The sequence below is a fragment of the Mobula birostris genome, chromosome 12 (genome assembly GCF_030028105.1).
Source record: "Mobula birostris isolate sMobBir1 chromosome 12, sMobBir1.hap1, whole genome shotgun sequence".
NCBI classification, from domain to species: domain Eukaryota; kingdom Metazoa; phylum Chordata; class Chondrichthyes; order Myliobatiformes; family Myliobatidae; genus Mobula; species Mobula birostris.
The window spans coordinates 82,275,480-82,294,928 of NC_092381.1; the positions used below are offsets into that span (position 1 = coordinate 82,275,480).

Here is a 19,449-nt window from a genome sequence, read left to right on the forward strand (position 1 = left end):
TATTACCAACTTGGTGGTTTTATCAAAGAGAAGAAAAGAACAAAACTAATGTCAAACAAGATAGAAATAAAGGATTGTAGTGTAATGCAGAAACAAGCTCTATGCAGCAAGGAGAGAGGGAAGGAACTGAAAAAAATCATTAACATGACAAGATGGAGTAAAACAAAACAGAAATGAATTCCATTGTAACTAATCTTTTCTGTGCATCAGGCAGAAAGTATATGTCAAAGAACTTCCAAGTTACAACCCAACAGATCAGAAAAAGATTCTGGTCCAGCTTATCCATATTTTCCCATTATCCCTGATTCCAAGTGCCTTGATAATGGAAAGGGTGGGAAAAATTATTTGCTTACATTACTCTCACTGGTTGTATTGAGTTTTTCTCCAATCTTGGAAATCCATACGAGGAGACATCATGGCGATGAAACATTTGCAAGTGGATTGCCAAAATCGGAGAGCAACTCAATCTAATCATCAACCACCCAAGCTACACATTTTCTGACTTATTTCCAATTGCACTGGTTGTTTCACACTTTTCTTATAGACATTTGCGTCACTGATTCGTAATCATTTTCTGCAGTTGATAGACCAATCAATAAACCATCCTTACTGTTCCATAGACTGGACTTTGAAGGAGGGGATGGAGCCTGGTGTCCACAAGGACCTGTAGATCCTGATGACATGGAGTTCCTTCAGGTTGACCTACGAACGCTGCACTTTATTACCCTGGTGGGAACTCAGGGTCGTCACGCTGGAGGCCACGGAAATGAATTTGCTCAGATGTATCGTCTTGACTATAGCAGAGATGGAAACCGATGGAATTCATGGAAAAATCGAGAGGGGAAACAGGTAAATGCTAGATTAAAGGCCTGCAAAAGGTAGCATTTGATTATTGTCATGTCAGCAGATGAAGCTATTGCTCTGCAGTGCCTGCTTGCATTTGTATCATGCAATTGGAGTAATGTCATGATAAATGTGTTGGGCACGTGGCCAAGTGGTTAAGGCGTTCATCTAGTTATCTCAAGGTCGCTAGTTCGAGCCTCAGCTGTGGCAGCGTGTTTGTGCCCTTGAGCAAGGCACTTAATCACACATTGCTCTAGTCTGTGCAAGGAGTGGCGCCCCACACAGACTTCCAATCTGCGCCTTGTAAGGCATGAAAATGCCCGACGCAGGCCTCTCATGGTCTGAGCCAATGTTCTCTCATGGTCTGAGTCGACATTCCCTCCCCCATGATAAATTCAATTCCACAGTATGCATTTTGTGAGTCGGAGAGTTGTTGATTTGCTTCCAGAATGGCAGCTGATGGAAGGGCACACTTGTGTCCAAATCTCACTGGATGCTGCATTGTACAGCTAGCATTGAGAAGGAACGATATGTGGTTGATCAGTCCACGATAATAATCTTTTGGCAGCTTTGACATTTTTAAGATCAATGCGCCAATTCTTGCACTCTCTCTCAACCTCACTCGTGGTCTTATGGGGAAGCAATAGTGCAGGAAACCCGGCATTTACACTAATGAAAGAGATCACCAGCTACAGAATATCCAGTCTAGTTGTTGATTGGTTTAGATTAGCTGCTGCTGTGATTATACAAATGATCATGCTCTTCATTATGGTAAACATAGAACAGTACAGCACAGGAACAAGCCTTCAGCCCATAATGTTGTGCCAGACTAATTAACCTAGCTCTCCTCTCTCCATACTGCACAGTAAGTAAAAGTCTAATAAACCACACCCTCTATTCTTTGAATACCCATGTGCCTATCTCAGAAACTCTTAAATGGCTCAATCATATTTGCCTCCATTACTCCCACTGGCATCACATTACAGAAGCCAAAAGTGTCTGTGTAAAAAAAACTTTCCCTGCACGACTCCCTTGAATATGCATATATCCCTCGTAATCTTAGAAACTTCGATTGGGTCTGCCCTCAGCTTCTGCTGCTCCAAGAAAGCATCCCTATCTATATTTAAAACTGGTAATGCCTAACACAAGAAAATCTACAGATGCTGGAATTCCAAAGGAACACACACAAAATGCTGGAGGTACACAGCAGGTCAGGCAGCATCTATGAACATGAGTAAGCAGTCGAAATTTTGGGCCAAGGCCCTCCTTCAGGACTGAGAAGGAAGGGGGAAGATGCCAGGATAAAAAGGTAGGGGCAGGGAAAGAGGCTCACTGGAAGGTTTTTGGGTGAAACCAGGTGGGTGGGAAGGGTCAAGGCTGGAGAAGAAAGAATCCGCTAGGAGAGGAGAGTGGACAATCAGAGAAAGGGAAGGAGGAGGGGGACCCAGGCGGAAGTAATAGGCAGGTGAGAAGTGAAAGTCAGAGTGGGGAATGGGGGTGTGGGGTGAGATTTGTTCTCCAGAAGAAGAAATCAAAATTTATGTCACCTGGTTGGAGGGTAACCAGATGGAATACGAGGTTGAGGGAGGCCTCATCTTGGCATAGGAGGAGGCCGAGGATCAGCATATCGGGATGGAATCAGAATAAAGTGTTTGGCCTCTGGGAAGTCCCACTTGTGGCAGATGGTGCAGAGGTGCTCGATGAAGAGGTCCCCCAATTTATGTCTAGTCTCACCACCACAACATTTTTGTGGAAGACTATATTTTCATATATGGACAAATCTCTGAAATTGTTTATCATGCTGCATTTCTGCCATCTGTTGGTGAGCTTCGTGACAAACCTACAACTACCGGAGCTGAGCTGGAGGAGCTGCTGTCTCACAGCTCCAGTGCACCAAGTTCAATCCTGACCTGGGGTGATATCTATGTGTGGCATTCATACAGTCTCCCTGTCACCATGTAGATTTCCTTCAGTACCTATAAGTTCCTTCCAACCCCCAAAGACATGACTGTTACAGGTTAGAGGCTAGGGATGCTGTGGAGAGTAACTCACCTCCTAATTCCCAAAGCCTGTGTGCAATCTACAAGGCTCAGGTCAGGAACGTGATGCAATACTCTCCACCTGGTGAGTGCATCAGGAATCTTCATGTACTGTGCTTATCCAATAAGCATGCAGTAATGAAACAGTCTGATGTCTGAAGAGTACCTACCCTTTTAGTACCTTTCTCAGAAGCATTTGAAGAGTCCAGTTCTTCTGTCCACCCAGTGCTCATTTTCCTTCAGCACCAATATGAAGAAACAGTCAGTGCAGCAGGGCTCATTTCTGGGGGAATCGTATGACAGAAGGGATTAGCAGTTGAGGTCCCAATCCATTTCTGTGGAGGCATCTGGATATCTATAGGCTAGGAACTGGGAACTGGAAATTATTGTGTTTCACTTTGATGTATGATTCAAAGAAGATGGATGGAAAAAGGGTCTAGGATTCTGAAATGAATGGAGTCCACTGTGTGCTCACTAGCACTTAACACCACCCCACAGGTAGTCTTGTCATTATTGTGATATCATTGTCCACAAAGTAGTTTTTGTTCACAGCATAAATTGTTTCTCAGGGTAATGGCATAAATAGAGAAATTAAAATAATAAATCTTTTATAATAATAGATGACATCCATGATGTCACAAATAAACACAAGTGGAAAAAAGGCAGACAGGATTCTACTGTAAAAATGATTGTGGCAGCTTATGCATTGTCAGCAATCAGGTATAAAGACAATTCAAGATCTGCACTGTATCCCACCCTTCACATCTCCTTTATCCTCAGATGGCTCCCTGGTTCATTTCTCCTATCCTGTCTTATACCTCACACTGGAAAGCCCAAGCCAAAGACACGGGAGTAGGATGACAGTAAACTTCCCACCAAATTCTGTCTGCAAAGGCAAGGATGCTACCACTGAGTCAAGACCTCGACTAATGTTTGTTGAAGTGTCGCCTAAGTATACAAAGGCAGCACAATTGCATTTAATTCTCCTGTGTTTTCTTCTTCCTCTTCAGATAATTGAAGGAAATGTAAACCCATATGATCCTGTTCTAAGGGATCTGGACCCACCAATGATAGCAAGATTTGTCAGGTTCATACCAATTACTGATCACTCAATGAGTGTGTGTATGAGAGTGGAACTCTATGGATGTGAATGGTTAGGTAAGTGATTGAATCCTTTTAGGTAATAAGACCATGGTAGCATAACAGTTAGCGCACCGCTATTACAGCTTGGAGTGTCGGAGTTCCGAGCTCAAATCTGGCACCCTCTGTAAGAAAGTTTCTACATTCTTCCATGTGTACGTTTCCTCCAAGTGCTGCATTTTCCTCCCACAGTTCAAAGACGTAGCAGTTAGTAGGTTAACTGGCCTTCATAATTTGTCCTGTGATTAGGCTAGAATTAAATAGATGGGTTGCTATTTAATGGCCTGTTCTGCACTGTATTGCTAAATAAACAAACGTGTTAAAGGAAGATTTTGGATCAAGTGCTCGAGAACCCTGGCTGCCAACCCAGCTTTATTTCGACCTCCACCACAGCAGTTATTACTGGATTACCTCCATGGATCATGGTGCTAACTTATTCTATACAATAGTCTATGTATGTGTATCAGTACTGTATGTATGTTTTTATCTGTATCTGTCAGCACAATTGCTTTATTTGGGAAGTGAAGTGAAGGAGAACAAAAAATATCTCAATTTGCCCTGTTTTGCCTCTGCCATGAAATGAAGTCTGCAGACATTTAAATCCAGCTGATTCTGCAGGTTTACTCATTTCAGAGGATGTCACAAGGCCTTGCACAGGCCAGACAGAGTGTACAGGAGGACAAGAGACGGGACACAGGAGTATACTGGAGTGGGAGAGGTGAAGGGTGTATACTGGGAGAGAAGAATTTTTAAACAGCTGTGTGGTGTTGTAAGAGAATTGAAAACCACTGCATGTAAAATGGGTGAAACAATCCACTCTGTCCACACAATTTCAAAACATCGATCATCATTAACAAATCCGGTCAGTGGTTCCGTGCAATAAGAAAAGGTGTTTGGAAACACAATTTTTAAATTTGATTTTATATGCATTGTTCCTTTTCACCTTCAATTTAACTAATAAAAATTATGTACAGCTCATCTAGTCTCTCACTTTTCTCATAAGAGAAAATGGCCAAATATATTTTATGATCAAACAACAGGAATTCTGCAGATGCTGGAAATTCAAGCAAACACACATCAAAGTTGCTGGTGAATGCAGCAGGCCAGGCAGCATCTGTAGGAAGAGGTGCAGTCGACGTTTCAGGCCGAGACTCTAACTCCATATATAAGTAAGATAGACTTCCAGCCAGCCTCTGAAGAACAGTTGCCCTTTGTAGTGCTCAGCTTTAGAAATCCGTCTTTAGGGGTTTCAAAAGTTGCACAGATTCAATGCAGCAAACTGCAGAAATGAGATTCAGACCAACTATAGTCAACAAATTTATCTATCATCCTCCTTGGGGATTTAAACAAAGGCCAGGCTTTCTTCTGGATACAAATCTCAACGCTACTGAAATGTTGTGGGTTGGCAAGGAACTTTATAGTATGACTCACAATCACAAGAGTATTTAGTCTTTTTTTTTGTAATTCAGAGACCAATCATGTGATCATTGACAAAGTAAGGAAGCAGGCACATTTGTGTGACGTTTTATTGTATTCCCTATCCCAGAACAATCATATCCAATGGATTACTCCTGAAAAAAGCATAAACTGCAGATGCTGGAAAACTGAAATAAGTGCTGGAGAGGCTCAGCAAGTTAGGCAGCATCTGTGGAGGGAAAAGCAGGGTTAATAGTTCAGGTTGACGACCCTTCAATAAAGCTTCATATTGGAGTTACTTGGGATGTTAGCGAAGATTAGAGCAGAGGTTTCCCAATCTGGGGTCCTCAGACCTCGCAGATAATGGTAGGGGGCCCATGGCATAAAAAAGTTTGGGAATCTCTAGAATAGAGGATCTTCTTACTATAGTTACAATTGGTTTGGGCTTTTTTTTTAGTTTAAAAAAAGGATAACATTGAGCGTGAATTAATAGAGGTTTGTTAAACAGTGAATGAATTAAACAGGATACTATAGAAAACTTGTCTCTTGCTCAAAAGAAAGCCCAACCTGGACACAAACTCATAGAAATTGCTATTAAATCTAAAGAATATTTGGGCAAGCTTTCTTATTTTCTTATGCAGAATGGTTAGGATGTGGAATTTGTTACTACATACAGTGATGGAGATGTAGAACATTCATATCTTTAAGAGGAAGTTAGATAGGTGAGAGGGCAGAAAGGGTTATGATTAGCTACAGCAGGGTTGGAAGAGACTTAAGTACATAAATTTCAGAACAGGCCAACTCATCAAAATTGTGTGTTCCTTGAGGAGCTTTCTCTGTAATCCAATAAACTGCATGTTTGATTGATAAACATCAATCACTTACAGAAGAGAACCTCTCTTCATTAAGAATATTGGTGGGTTCCTGGCCCGAATACTTTGGGATGTAAAATAATCCACTTGATGGGGTAAAGTTGATCCACTTTCAGATAGGATATATATTTGGCTATGATTATTCAATTTAAAAAATGCTTTTACTACTGCTTCTTTAGATTTAAGGTATGTGTCAGTTTTGAACAAAGGGGTGTAACCAGTGAACCAGACTCAGGTCTGGAGGGCTAAGATGAACACAGTAGTACTATGTTCGGCCTGGTGTGGTGGCCAGGGTTTGCCTTATTGTGAGCAAACCCCATATGGGTCAGCTTGTCATGATCGAGTGAGGATAATGTCAGGCATCACAACCAGTGGGGAGAAGGTGGTTCAGCAGGGACTATAAATGTACAATTAAAGAGAGTGTAAGCTCGAGTAGCACTTAATCACCTCTAACTGTATTGGATCAACTTGTTTGGATGTCCAAAAAACAGACATCAAGCCCAAATGGCTATAAACTGGCTTAGGTATCAGAGTGATGGACTCAGCACTGGTTAACATGGTTTCTTAAATTCCCTGCTTGAGTCCAACAACTACCTGATCCTAAAATGGTGCCAGACCAAGCCTGTACCAATGTGCGGAAGGAGTAAAAATCTCAAGTAAAATGTGCAATATTATTAAAATTAGTTGAGCTGTGGAAGGTGTATCTCTGACATAACTTATTTCTGTCTTTGCACAGATGGTCTAGTGTCTTACAGTTGTCCAGTAGGCCACCAGATGTTCTCATCCAAACATCCTACTGTTTATTTGAATGACTCTGTTTACGATGGTGCAATCGGTTCAAGGTAAGGTGCTCCACACCCCTCGATAAGTTGACATTAAGTTCAAAGTTCAAAGTAAATTCATTATCAAAGTACATATATGTCGCCATATACAACCCTGAGATTCATTTTCTTGCGGGCATACATAGTAAATCCAAGAAACACAATAGAATCTATGAAAGACTGTTCTCAACAGGACAGGCAAACAACCAGTATGCAAAGGACAACATCATGTGCAAATATGAAAGAGGTAAATAGATAAGCAAGCAAGCAAGCAAGCAAGCAATAATTATCAAGACGGTGAGATGAAGAGTCCTTGAAAGTGATTCCATTAGTTTGTGGGAATAGCTCAGTGATGGGGTGAGTGGAGTTCTCCCCTCTGGTTTAAGAGCCTGATGGTTGAGGGGTAGCAGCTACTCCTGAACCTGGTGGTGTGAGTCCTGAGGCTCCAGTACCACCTTCCTGATGACAGCAGTGATTAGAGAGCATGGCCTGGGTGGTGGGGGGACCTTGATGGATGCTGCTTTCCTGTTACAGTGCTCCATGTAAAGATCCTCAATGATGGGGAGAGCTTTACCCAAGATAGACTGAGCCATATCCATCATCCTCCTGGGATTTTCCATTCAAGTGCATTGCTGTTTCCTTACAGGTTGTGATGCAACTATTGATAAACTCTCCACCACACATCTATGGAAGTTTGTGAAAATTTTAGATATCATGCTAAATCTTCACAAACTTCTAAGAAAGGAGAGGCACTGCCGTGTTCTCTGAGTAATTGCACTTGTGTGCTGGGCCCAAAATAGATTCTCTGAAAAGATAATACTGAGGAATTTATAGTTGTTGCCCTCATCCACTTCAGATTCCCCCAATGAGGACCTCTGGTTTCCTCCTCCTGAAGTTAATAAGCAGCTCCTTAGTCTTTATCCCACACTTTTTAAAATATTTAACAATGGGCATTCATTTGAGTTAACCTTAGTGAAGTTTTCTTGTAAAATATTAATGCCCACGTCAGTTTTGTATATAATAACTTTACTGTTGCTGAGCTACTGGATGGGCTTCACAAGAGAGTTATCAAACTAAAACTGACACCAAACCACTGGAGGGTGGGGCCAGGTGATCACAATCTAGGTGAACCTGCTGCAATTTAGGGAACCAGTGAAAGGGTCAAAGAAATTTTGAGCACATGAGTATAATCAGCTGATGGGTTAATGAAGGCATGGATGTGGATTTCAGCAGCAAGTTTGCTGACTCAATGAATTACTGAGGTAAAAAGTGCCCACTCTTAGCATAACGATGACATGGACTGTGGTTCAAAGGTCTATCTGAGCTCAAATATGACAGATTACAAACAATCTGCTTCAGATTTCGGCAGTGGCTTGGAAAAAGCATGAAGTTGATAGTTAGAGAATGGGGTTATTGAAGACAATGGCTACAATCTTTCTGCTTTACCTTTGATTGAAATTTCTGCTCCTTTAGCATGAAATGACAGGAAAAACAAAACTGATATTCCAGCAGCTTTGATCTTAATGCAAGTGTGTTAACTTTCTGTTATAGTTTTGTTTAGAACAGTTTCCTATTATCATTCAGTACTGCAGTATCTAATAATACACGAAGCAGTTTTAGGTCTCTAATGCAAGGAAGAACATATCCCACCCTAAAAACTGCAGGAAAGAGCCTATGATATCCAACTAAGTTGCAGCCCCATATATCATTCTGATGTTAAGAAACACCCAAAAATTTTTTAAATGTTTTAAAAGCACAATGAATGAGAAATGCTGTTGAGTTCTTGTGCTTAATTTACTTATGTTTTTCCTTGTGAATTCTGCTTACCTGACGCTATATGCCTGTGATGCTGCGACAAGTCAGTTTTAAATTGCACCTGCGCATATGACAATAAACTCGATTTTGATTTTGAATTTGTATACATACACTCAACCAAATCAAAGATTTAAATTAGCCAATACTTGCATTAGTCCCTCACAGCCAAATGTCTCTACAGTATTTAATTAAACTGAGCTGCTCCTCCTGCACCGTATCTATGCTGGTACTTCACCTGAGTTGATTTCCCAGCAATACCCCTAAAGAACAGTTAAAACTTCATGCTTCCTTGCTGAACCTCATGAAGAATCCACTGGTGGATTTAAGTACAGAATGTTTTCCAGATAATGGAAGTAGAAACAAGTTTTGTAAGATATATATATACACATGTTGAATGGTTTGACCAGGCAATTTAAAATCTCATTCCTTTTAATGGTAATATCTCAGTAGAGATGAAGTTTTTCCTTTAAGTCTAACTGACCCCTTTCAGTGAAGAGTTTTTTTTGTAATGCAGCATGTGCATTTATATAGCATCCCTCACAATCTTAGATAATTCCAAACTACTTTGCAATTCGGACAGCAAAAGTATTCCCTAGAGGTTGTCTGGAAAAAAAATAGGTTATTGGATCCTTTACAAGCACCTAGCTGGTGTAATTTGTTATGTGAAGGACAGCATCTCCAATAGTACAATCTCAACTTTATCACTGGGCTGAAGTGTCAGTTTTGTGTCCAAGTCTCAGAAGTGGGGCTTGAACCCATACCCTCAGATGAAACTGCTATGGAGTCAATGGTTAAACCTTTTTTATTATATTAACACTACCATGAAAGAGCAAAAGTAAAATGCTGCAGTCAAACAGTGGTTACCAGATTTTCAGGTACAGTGCAAAAGTCAGCTGCAACAGTTCCAGTTAGAAAGAAAGAATTAGTAAGAAAACTGAAGTGCTAAACATGAGGCACAATGCAGGATATGGGGATTGATTTGATACATGAACACACTGGTTAGTTTTCCTGGAAGCTGGTTACTCTATCCACAATACATTAATGGATTTTTATAGATTATTAAATCTAATCGGTATTCTTTCGAACAATGGGATATCCTGAGCTGGAGGATTGATTACATTCCCTGTCTTCAATCCACTTACAAATTCTGGTCATTTTGATTTTGTTTTTGTTTTACCAGCATGTGGTGCAGTCTTATTTCTTTGTGGGGGGGTGAGATGGTAGGGGAGGTGGCAATAGAATATCACAACGTATTGAATTTGTTAAAACTCAAAACTTCAATAATACTTTTATATATACAATTATTTTGCTTTGCCTCACAGTATGCTGTCATTTTATTGTAATTAATCAGCTAACTATTTTTGTTCCGTCTTCCTTATCTCCGTCTTCGAAGAACACAGTGTTCAACGCACTTGAGTTTCCTAAGCACCCTCCACTCCTTCATCCCATGTTGGTTTACGCCGCTTTCATCTAAGGTTCTGGATCTCCCTAAATTTCTTTATCTTTGGCCCTCACTCAATCCTGCTATCCTTATCCTTTTGACCCAGCCTTTCATCATCCCTTCTGATATCTTTTGCTTGGTATCTATATTTGATTATGCTCCTGCTCTCTTTTGGTGAGCTTCCAATCCATTCTGTCAGCAAAGTCTGCTGCCAGTATTCCATATTCCTGACCACCATTTCTCTTGCTAAAACCTTGTTGCCAAAAGTTGTTGTTCCTGTGAAATGATCTGAGACATTGTCCCATGTTTGTTTTTTTTAAATTTTTTTCCAATTTTGTGGAAGTAGGCATGATCATCATGACAAACATTTATTCTCTGCCTTTAATTGTGTTTGACTATATAGTGGTGAGGTACTTTCTTGAACCTCTACAGTCTATTCAAAGATTAGCATTACTGGTGTTATTCTCTGGTACAGTTTGAGTATTAGGCATTCTGCATATGTATACCTGTCACCAAGATGAATTAACTCCTTAAATTATTTAAATTAGAGACACCAAAATTATTCGGTTTCCTATCTTTTAAATGAAATTTTGAAAATAAGGTTCCATTTGTCCAATCAGTTCAACACTACAATGGGTAGGAACACTATGCTTTACTTGGCAAAGGTCATTTCCCAACTAAGACATTACTATTTTGAAGTTGGTTGAACATCTATTGACACCAGAAATTCGACATAATATCAATAAGGAAGTTATGATAATAACACAGTCCTTTAATAGTTGGTTACTCATGTTTTCATGAATCTATTTAATTAACCTTCTGGTTTTAACAGTGCATACAAAGTATATCAATGCCATAATTTTGGCACTGGTAAAACCAGTTTTTTATATTTCATTTTGCACTGCTCCGATATTGGGTATTAAGACCTTTTTTAACTTCAGAGTAAAGCAGGGTATAACTCCATGCATCACTTTAATCTAAGGTCAGTCTTTAATGATAGAAACATTCAAGTTACATTTCCCTTTTCAATAGTGCTACAAGTTCAATACGAACACATTGTACAGAAGGGAAGGGCTAGGATGACACTGACTCTAGGCCTGTGAATGTTAAGAGGTGCAATGATAAAGGAATATTATGATCCATTTGCGCATTAGGAAATCCAGCTATAAACTAGCAAATTACAAACTTGCCAAGCAATGAAAATCATAAAAACTGCCATTTTTAAATTTCTTTTGTGGAAGAATTATAAATATTCCTTTTATTAATCTTCTGCTTTATGCAAACTACATTAGATGCTGCTATGTGAGAAGTATTTATTTCACATACACGGAATTTCATTCATTGTAATGATTCTTCATTGGAGATTTTTAAAGCCATGTTCATTCTGCCACTCCAACAAACCTTCTTCATGTATCTTTTTCATTAGGATGGTTTCTGAAGGACTCGGTCAGATGACAGATGGTGTCTGCGGTTTGGACGATTTCACACAGAGTCACGTGTATAATATGTGGCCAGGATACGACTACTTAGGATGGCGGAATGACAGTTTTGAAAATGGCTATGTGGAAATATTATTTGAGTTTGACCGTATCCGAAATTTCACAGCAATGAAGGTGCAAATCCCTCAATAATTGATGAAACTTTTGCATGTCCATCTGTTGATCTAGTCATCCAACCACCTGATCTTCTATCCATCCATCCAGCTGGTTAATTAGTTCTGTGTTTAGCCTGTTTGATTGATAGTTTATCCACCTCAAACATGAGCTTAATGAATCAAATCTATGAATTTCCATTAGCATAACACATTTAATGTAATAAATTCTCCCAGGGAGATTCACTACAGCATAAGCAAACACAGTCTGAGAGAAAGCAAAATAAATGAATAAGGTGAATGACCAAAACCTCTCTCAAAGTTTGGGTATGTATTAAGAAGAAAGAGGGGGACGATTAAGGCACAGCTGCCAATGGTGTTGAAATAAAACTCATGGATGAACAAGAGGCTAGAGATGCCCAAATATAGGAAGAAAGAATATTACAGAAATAAAGGAAACAAGGATACAAAAATGGTCCAGAAGTTTAAAACTGAAGTATTCCATAAGTGGGAGTTGAACACAGACAGCAGAGATCTGGATAAGTTAATGGATGAATAAGCAAGAGAGGCCAGCCAAAATTCCATGTCCTCGTAATGTTTTTAAAGTAACACATATTGTGTAGCCCTCTCTTCTCAATGAATTTAATGTTTGCCTTCTCTTTAAAGTACTGTTTGTTATTGCAAATTAAATAAATTGTTACTTCCTTTTGAGGTTCAATAGCTAAAATTTAAATGATTATATATTTCTTGTCCTTTATGGATGCAGTCAAAGATATAATTCCTAGTATAATTCTTGAATTTGGGAAAAAGTCAATGTACCCTACAGACACAGTCCTTGGGTTCAAAGCACTGGTCAAGCTAAACAATTGTAAATGAGATTTTAAGGGCAAAGATATGAAGCTCCCACTCATTTACTTTGCAGTTTAAACACCATTTGCATTGATGGCATTCAGGTTTGAACCATGAAAAGTGACTTTCCTGAATGGAAAGTGGAATAGATCCTGATTTAAGAACTAAAAATCTCCATCTGTCACATAATAATAGTTCATTAGAACTCATCTTCACTAACTCCCAATCTTTATGATTTGAAATCACAAAAAGTGGTCTACCAGGATAACCAGAATTACTACTGCATTTATAACAGGCAATTTCAAAATTTTACCATTTATTTTGCTTCATTTACCTTATTGGACATAATTTTCACGTAGACACTGTACACTGTAGTGTGTAGAATTTCCTGCAATGGCTGAGTACTCTGACAGCAGGCACAAATCACTTTCTACAAGATACTTAAACCTATGGATGAACAGTTTCCTGAACATTATTCTTCATCAGCAGTTCTGGGAAATGGACAAAATTGACTAAAACATCTTTGCTGGACAAACTGAAGTATTTTTCTATGTAAAATCTTGTTATGGTGTGGAAGGCCAGAGGTAAATCAAAAATATATATTGCACACCAGTTTCATTTTACCAACACTGTCAAGTTTTTGTTAGTATCTATAAGGAACAATCTTTTGATAGTTACAAACTGAACAGAAGATTTTAATAGTGGCATTGGGAGAAGCCCTTAGCTTTAAGTTCTTCTGACTTACTGGAAACCCTATTTGTTAGAAGGCCCTGACCATAAGCCTCCAACAAACAAAATCACAATTTAAAAAATTGTTTAAGAAATTCAACAAGACAAGAGATTCACCAGATGCTGGAAATGCAGAGCAACACAAAAATTCTGGAAGAACTCAGCAGGTCAGGATCTATGGAAATGAAAAACCAGTCAGTTTCAGGCTGAGACTCTTCATCAGGATCTTCATGCAAGTTCCTCTTGCAGTTTATGTGTGTTGCTAAGAAATTCAGGATAACGTTTCTCCAGAGGCACTTGAATAACATTAATTTACTCAACATGGATTGTCAGGTTCAAAACCAAGAAAGCTTCATGTTTGAAAATATTAGCTGTGTTCGGATTAAAGTTGATTTTAAAAAAAGCTTTCCTGGCATTGGTTCTCAGGATAGTAAAATAATAATCTTGTTGGGATTACAGTCAAGACCCTCAGTAAGTGTGGTTGCATTCCTAGAAAGCCATCTGTATTGCAGTTTCCTGCAACACAAAGCCACATCATCTGTGCATGCCTCAAAAACACAAGTTTAAAAATAATAAATTTTGTTTTTATTAATTTACTTTATTTTCTACAAATTCTTTGAGCCCTAATGTTATTCCATATCTCAACTTTTTGGGTAGTGACTTGTGAACACTATGAGAGTGAATATCCATTACCAAAGCAGCCATAATGTGGGTGGGTCACCTATGTATTCTTGAGACCTCCACTAATTCTTAAGAGTGCTTTCTCCTATTAGAGCAAAAGCAGATTACAGTAAAACACGGATAACCCTCTGTCCGTTGTTTATAATCCGGTTCACTAGGCTTTGATTCCCATATTTTATCAGGCCCACATTTCCATGCAACTTCTAACTCCTGTTCTGTTTCCTATACTCTCTTGAAATTTACTCGGTTTGCTAATGATGTTACCTTATCCTGTAACATAAAGTGAATTAAGAGCGTTTCAATATGAGTAGTTCAATTACATCCAGTAGTCCAGAAAATCTGCATCCTGTCACCAGCAAAGTATTAAGTGTTCTGGATTGTTGAGAATTGGTATATACAGTAACTAAAAATATCAAGTCTGGAAATGACTAAGTCAGATCACAACGTGCAAGAAGATATTCTATCAGAAAGGTTGTTGTGACAGGAATAACTGACAAGGTTTCAGGTGAATTTATGTTGGTAAAGAATACCAAGATGTCTTTTGTTATACTGTGTGTAGGTTAGATCAGTGTGTCAGTTGCATTAAATTTTGTGCAGAAGCTTAACTTACAATTTTTATCCTTTATTGACTGCAGGTCCATTGCAATAATATGTTCACAAAGGCAGTGAAGATATTCAGGGAAGTCCAGTGTTTCTTCCGCTCTGAACCAGGAAAATGGGAGCCGAACCCTGCCACGTCTGTTCTGGTCCTAGACGATGTCAATCCGAGTGCTCGGTTTGTCACCGTTCCACTCCAACAGCGTATGGCAAATACCATCATGTGCCAGTTTTACTTTGCTGATACATGGATGATGTTCAGTGAAATTTCATTCCAGTCAGGTATTGCCATGTGATTTTCTTCGTCTCTGTTCTTGTTATTATTTACCTTACTGTAATATTTTATGGATTGCATTGTACTGCCATTGCTGCAAAAAAAACAATCATGACACATGAGCGACGATAAACCTGATCCTAATATAGGTCTCTATTGTGGACTGATAGTGGGAAGAGGGCAGGGAGAGAGGAATCATGGTTGGAAAAGGGGGGAGAGGATGGAGCGGGAAGCACCAGAGGAGCATTCTGTAAAGGTCAAGAAACCAATTGTTTGGAATCAAATGATCTTGCCTGGTGTGTCAGGGCTGGGTGTGTCTGCATCTGTGCCACCCTGCCCTGGCACTCCTCTGCCACCTGTCTCACACACCTCTAATGGTGCTCCACCCTTGCCATTCCAAATATCCTTTGCTCCCATCAAATAAATAAATACACACACACACACACACACACACACAAACACACACACACACACTCTCTCTCAAGGTCCTGATGAAGGGTCTTGACATGAAATGTTGACTGTTTACTCTTTTTTTTAATAGATGCTGCTGGATCTGCAGAGTTCCTCCATAGTGTGTTACCATAGAATGGGCAGCCCAAAAGTGGGGGGTGGGGGAGGGCACTTAGGCTATCAAGTTTGACAAGTCGGTCTCATACAAAACTTCAATTCATACTGAATACTACCTATTCAATCAAGCCTGATGATGTGACTGCTCCAACAGTGCTGGAGGCAATCATTTCATCCAAATCCTAATTGTAATCTATGTGGCAAATTTATCTCTGTCTACTAAGAGCTCAAGCTTGACTGCTGGTCTTACATTTATTTCAAATAAAATGATTGATAATGGTACCTGAAGTATGTTTCATAGTGGCACAATTGCTTTTGTTTTGCAGACACTGCAATGTACAACGATTCGGGCATTTCCCCAACTATGAATATAGATACTACAACCCACATTGACATAGGTAAGAAGCTACTGATTCAGTTTGAAATCTTTGTGGATACGTGAACAAAACTTGTGGCTTTCTTATTCAATTATGTGAAAGAATTATGTTTTTGTCATTTACACATACAGTGCTAATATGTGGTAACAAATAATTGATAGTTCTTTATCATTTTTTTTCTGTTTTTATCAGAAGGAAGCTGCATTTTGAGAAATGTTTCAGAGGTGCTATGATGACTCACTATCAAATTGAATTAGCTTCGTTGTTGCATGGTTAAGTCCCACTGTATTTCTAGTTTCTCCAAAATAATGTTGATAACTCTACTCTCCCCTCTACTGGAAGAGAATTGGAAGGGATATTGTGCTTTTTCAGTCAATCTGGGAGGTAACCTGAATTTCGTTTCAATTGGTGTCAGATGCAAAAACGCACCAACATGTAACCAACCAGAAAATTAGCTGTCAGAAGTGAGTGAGATCAGACTAACATTGTTTGGAATAAGTTTATCTTCAGGTCCCAGAGGTGAACAAACTGTCTGCTATATCACATCCACATAATCTCTCTGATTCCAGAATGACTGTTAACAAAGTTCTTTGCTCACTGAAGCCCAGTAGTACAAATGATTTCCACATTTGGGGTCAAAGATGACTTAATTCAATTCAGTTCTTGAGAAGTGGAAGATGTTTCTGCATGAATTCTTTAAAATGCCTAGCCCTTCCACATCAACAACCACACAGCCTTGGACAAGGAATTGGCTCAATGACATGGAAGTCAAAGGGTTGTATACCAGGCTCTTTTCTACAGAGACATGCACTACAACACACAAATAGGGGCAGAAACCTGGGGAGAGACTATAGCAGAGTGAAAGGCATGCAGAGACTGAGAGACAGAGGTGTAATGGACAGAGACACACAGACACATAGATCTTGCATGCAGTTTAACAGGCAGATAACTGGTGATTCCTTGTCATTAAGCCCGTTCCAGCTCACAAAGTTACCACTCTTCCCTAACTTACTCTTCCCCAATTTCCATCAAACTCCCCCTGACAAAAGCACAGTGAACCAGAAACATATGCTCCATTTGTGTTGGCAGTGCTGAGGAGGTATGGAAAGGCTCATCTGATTAATTGCTGTGAGGTTATGAAGAGCTGTATTTCTGTATTTCTGACGGAGGAGTGAGTCAATAAAAAAATTAATAAGTTTTGAAGAACTTCAGTATGGTAACTTCATGCTGCTATTAAGGGAGACATTTTTCTTCAATTCTTCTACTCTTTCTGGAGCAGAGCGGTGGTGACTCTTGCTGATTCCATTTCAGCATGTTAGAAATGGAGAACTGAAACAACAGCCACGAAACATGCTGGAGGGCAGCAAAGATTGCTAACCTTAGTGAGAACACTGCAGGGGACACCGGCCTGGTCAAAGGACCATTGCCCATGGAAGCCCCTGTACAGAAGGACACCTCGAGAAGAGTGCTGAAGCACAACCTCCACTGCTAGTTCAAGCAGCAATTTTATTTCCCTTTCATTATGACACCGGAGAGCCTGACAAAGAGAGGTGGTATTGCCTGCACTAGTCAGACAGAGTGCATTGTATACTTACCTTATTCCTGAATACATTAAAGAGTAATGTAATGCATCAATATTTAAACACGAAGCACCTCACTCACCAACCCCCAATGCCCATGACCCTTTGGCATATTATAAATTGTAATCTGTGCTTTGCTTAATTGTACGTACTTACAGTTCCTTGGAGAGGAGTACAGTACAAGCACAATTGTTTTGTAAGTATTTATCATTTTTATAGAAATTGTCTTCCAGACAAATTGACCTGCACCACCAAGTTTCCATCACAGCAAAAATAAAAAGATTAACTGTTACTGACAACTGGAACATAAACCAGGATCTGTTTAAATTGCTAATCCTAACTGCCTCCAGTTAATGAATCAGCGACTGTGACACAAGTATTGTTCTGTTTTCTTGCCTCATCCTCTTAAACGCACATTCTGGGAGACTGTGTGGAACATCGTTTCACACCATCACCATTGTGTATACTACTTCCCTCTAGTCTCCTCAGCTCCTGGTAAAACTAACTCATTTCCATGTTGTTGCTGTCATACTGGTTGTACCTTCTCTGAGGATTTAATTTTCATTTAGTGTGTGATCAAAACCATACCAAGAACCAAGATGGCATCAGGAAAATCAAAAAAATTGCAGATGCCAGAAATTTGAAATAAAAACAGAAAATACTGGAAATACTCTGCAGGTCAGACAGCATCTGTGGGAAGAGAGGATGAGTTAATATTTCATTTCCAAGACCGCTTGTCAGAATTTGTGGTCTGTCACTATTTTCTGGTCAAGACCTTAAATTATTGGCTTTATACGTAGCTTTATTTACCATAGTTTGTGTTTAGAATCTGGTCATGTCACCATTAAGACTTCCCCTGAACGTGCAACACACATCAAAGTTGCTGGTGAATGCAGCAGGCCAGGCAGCATCTCTAGGAAGAGGTGCAGTCGACGTTTCAGGCCGAGACCCTTCGTCAGGACTAACTGAAGGAAGAGTTAGTAAGATATTTGAAAGTGGGAGGGGGAGGGGAGATCCAAAAAAAACGTGCATGTTATTTTGGCATGAGTTTTTGTTTGAACATGTTCATTGCTCGCACTCTATTCGTAACAGTTCCCATTTCCCCATTGTGTTCTCAGACATCAACCCAATGCCCAAAGTAGACGACAGCAACACTCGAATCCTCATCAGCTGCTTGGTGGCCATTATTTTTATACTGGTCGCTATCATCGTCATCATCCTTTGGCGGCAGTTTTGGCAGAAGATGTTGGAAAAGGTTTTAAAGTTTACTGATGATTCTCCCAAATCTCTTTTAGGAATTGCACATTATGTCCCTTGCATGTAAGGTATTGTGATTGTAACCATAGATGTCAGGAAAACATAACTCACCAGTGAGAACAGGAACAAAAGCACTGGGTAATTGAATAATTGTGGAAGTAAACAAAAATCAAAACAGGAGGGCAGATGAATGTTTAAAGTGCAAGTTCTTATCAGAACCTAGCCTCTGATGAAAACTACAGCCATTACGTTCGACTTATTTGCCCTGCTCACTAACACATTGTGCATTCCAGCATTTTTTGGTATCACCACCATCGGTCCAGTCCAAGGAGGGACTGGATCAGCTGGGTGCATTTTCCCTGGGACAGAAGAGGCTGATGAGGCAGTCAATGGATATAAGGGGGAATTATGGGGGGAAAATAATAAGAATCAAGAATCTTTTCCTCATGGTATAAGCATCTGGAACAAAAGGCATACAGTGCATAGAAGATGAGAGGTAGGAGGTTTAGAGGGGATCTGAAGTGGAATATTTCAGAGTGGTGTGAATCTGGAAAGTGCTG

The 19,449-nt window shown here is 39.6% G+C and overlaps 1 protein-coding gene across 2 annotated transcripts in view; it reads left to right on the top strand.

Moving 5' to 3' along the window:
* Positions 1-19,449, top strand: part of ddr2a (discoidin domain receptor tyrosine kinase 2a) — a 154,096-nt gene that overhangs the window by 116,897 nt on the left and 17,750 nt on the right. For both annotated transcript variants that reach the window (XM_072274220.1, XM_072274219.1), the window contains 7 exons: positions 621-849; positions 3,893-4,040; positions 7,047-7,152; positions 11,814-12,000; positions 14,873-15,116; positions 16,002-16,073; positions 18,751-18,887. In XM_072274220.1, coding sequence (XP_072130321.1) covers positions 621-849; positions 3,893-4,040; positions 7,047-7,152; positions 11,814-12,000; positions 14,873-15,116; positions 16,002-16,073; positions 18,751-18,887 — 1,123 coding nt within the window. The remainder of the gene's footprint in view (positions 1-620; positions 850-3,892; positions 4,041-7,046; positions 7,153-11,813; positions 12,001-14,872; positions 15,117-16,001; positions 16,074-18,750; positions 18,888-19,449) is intronic.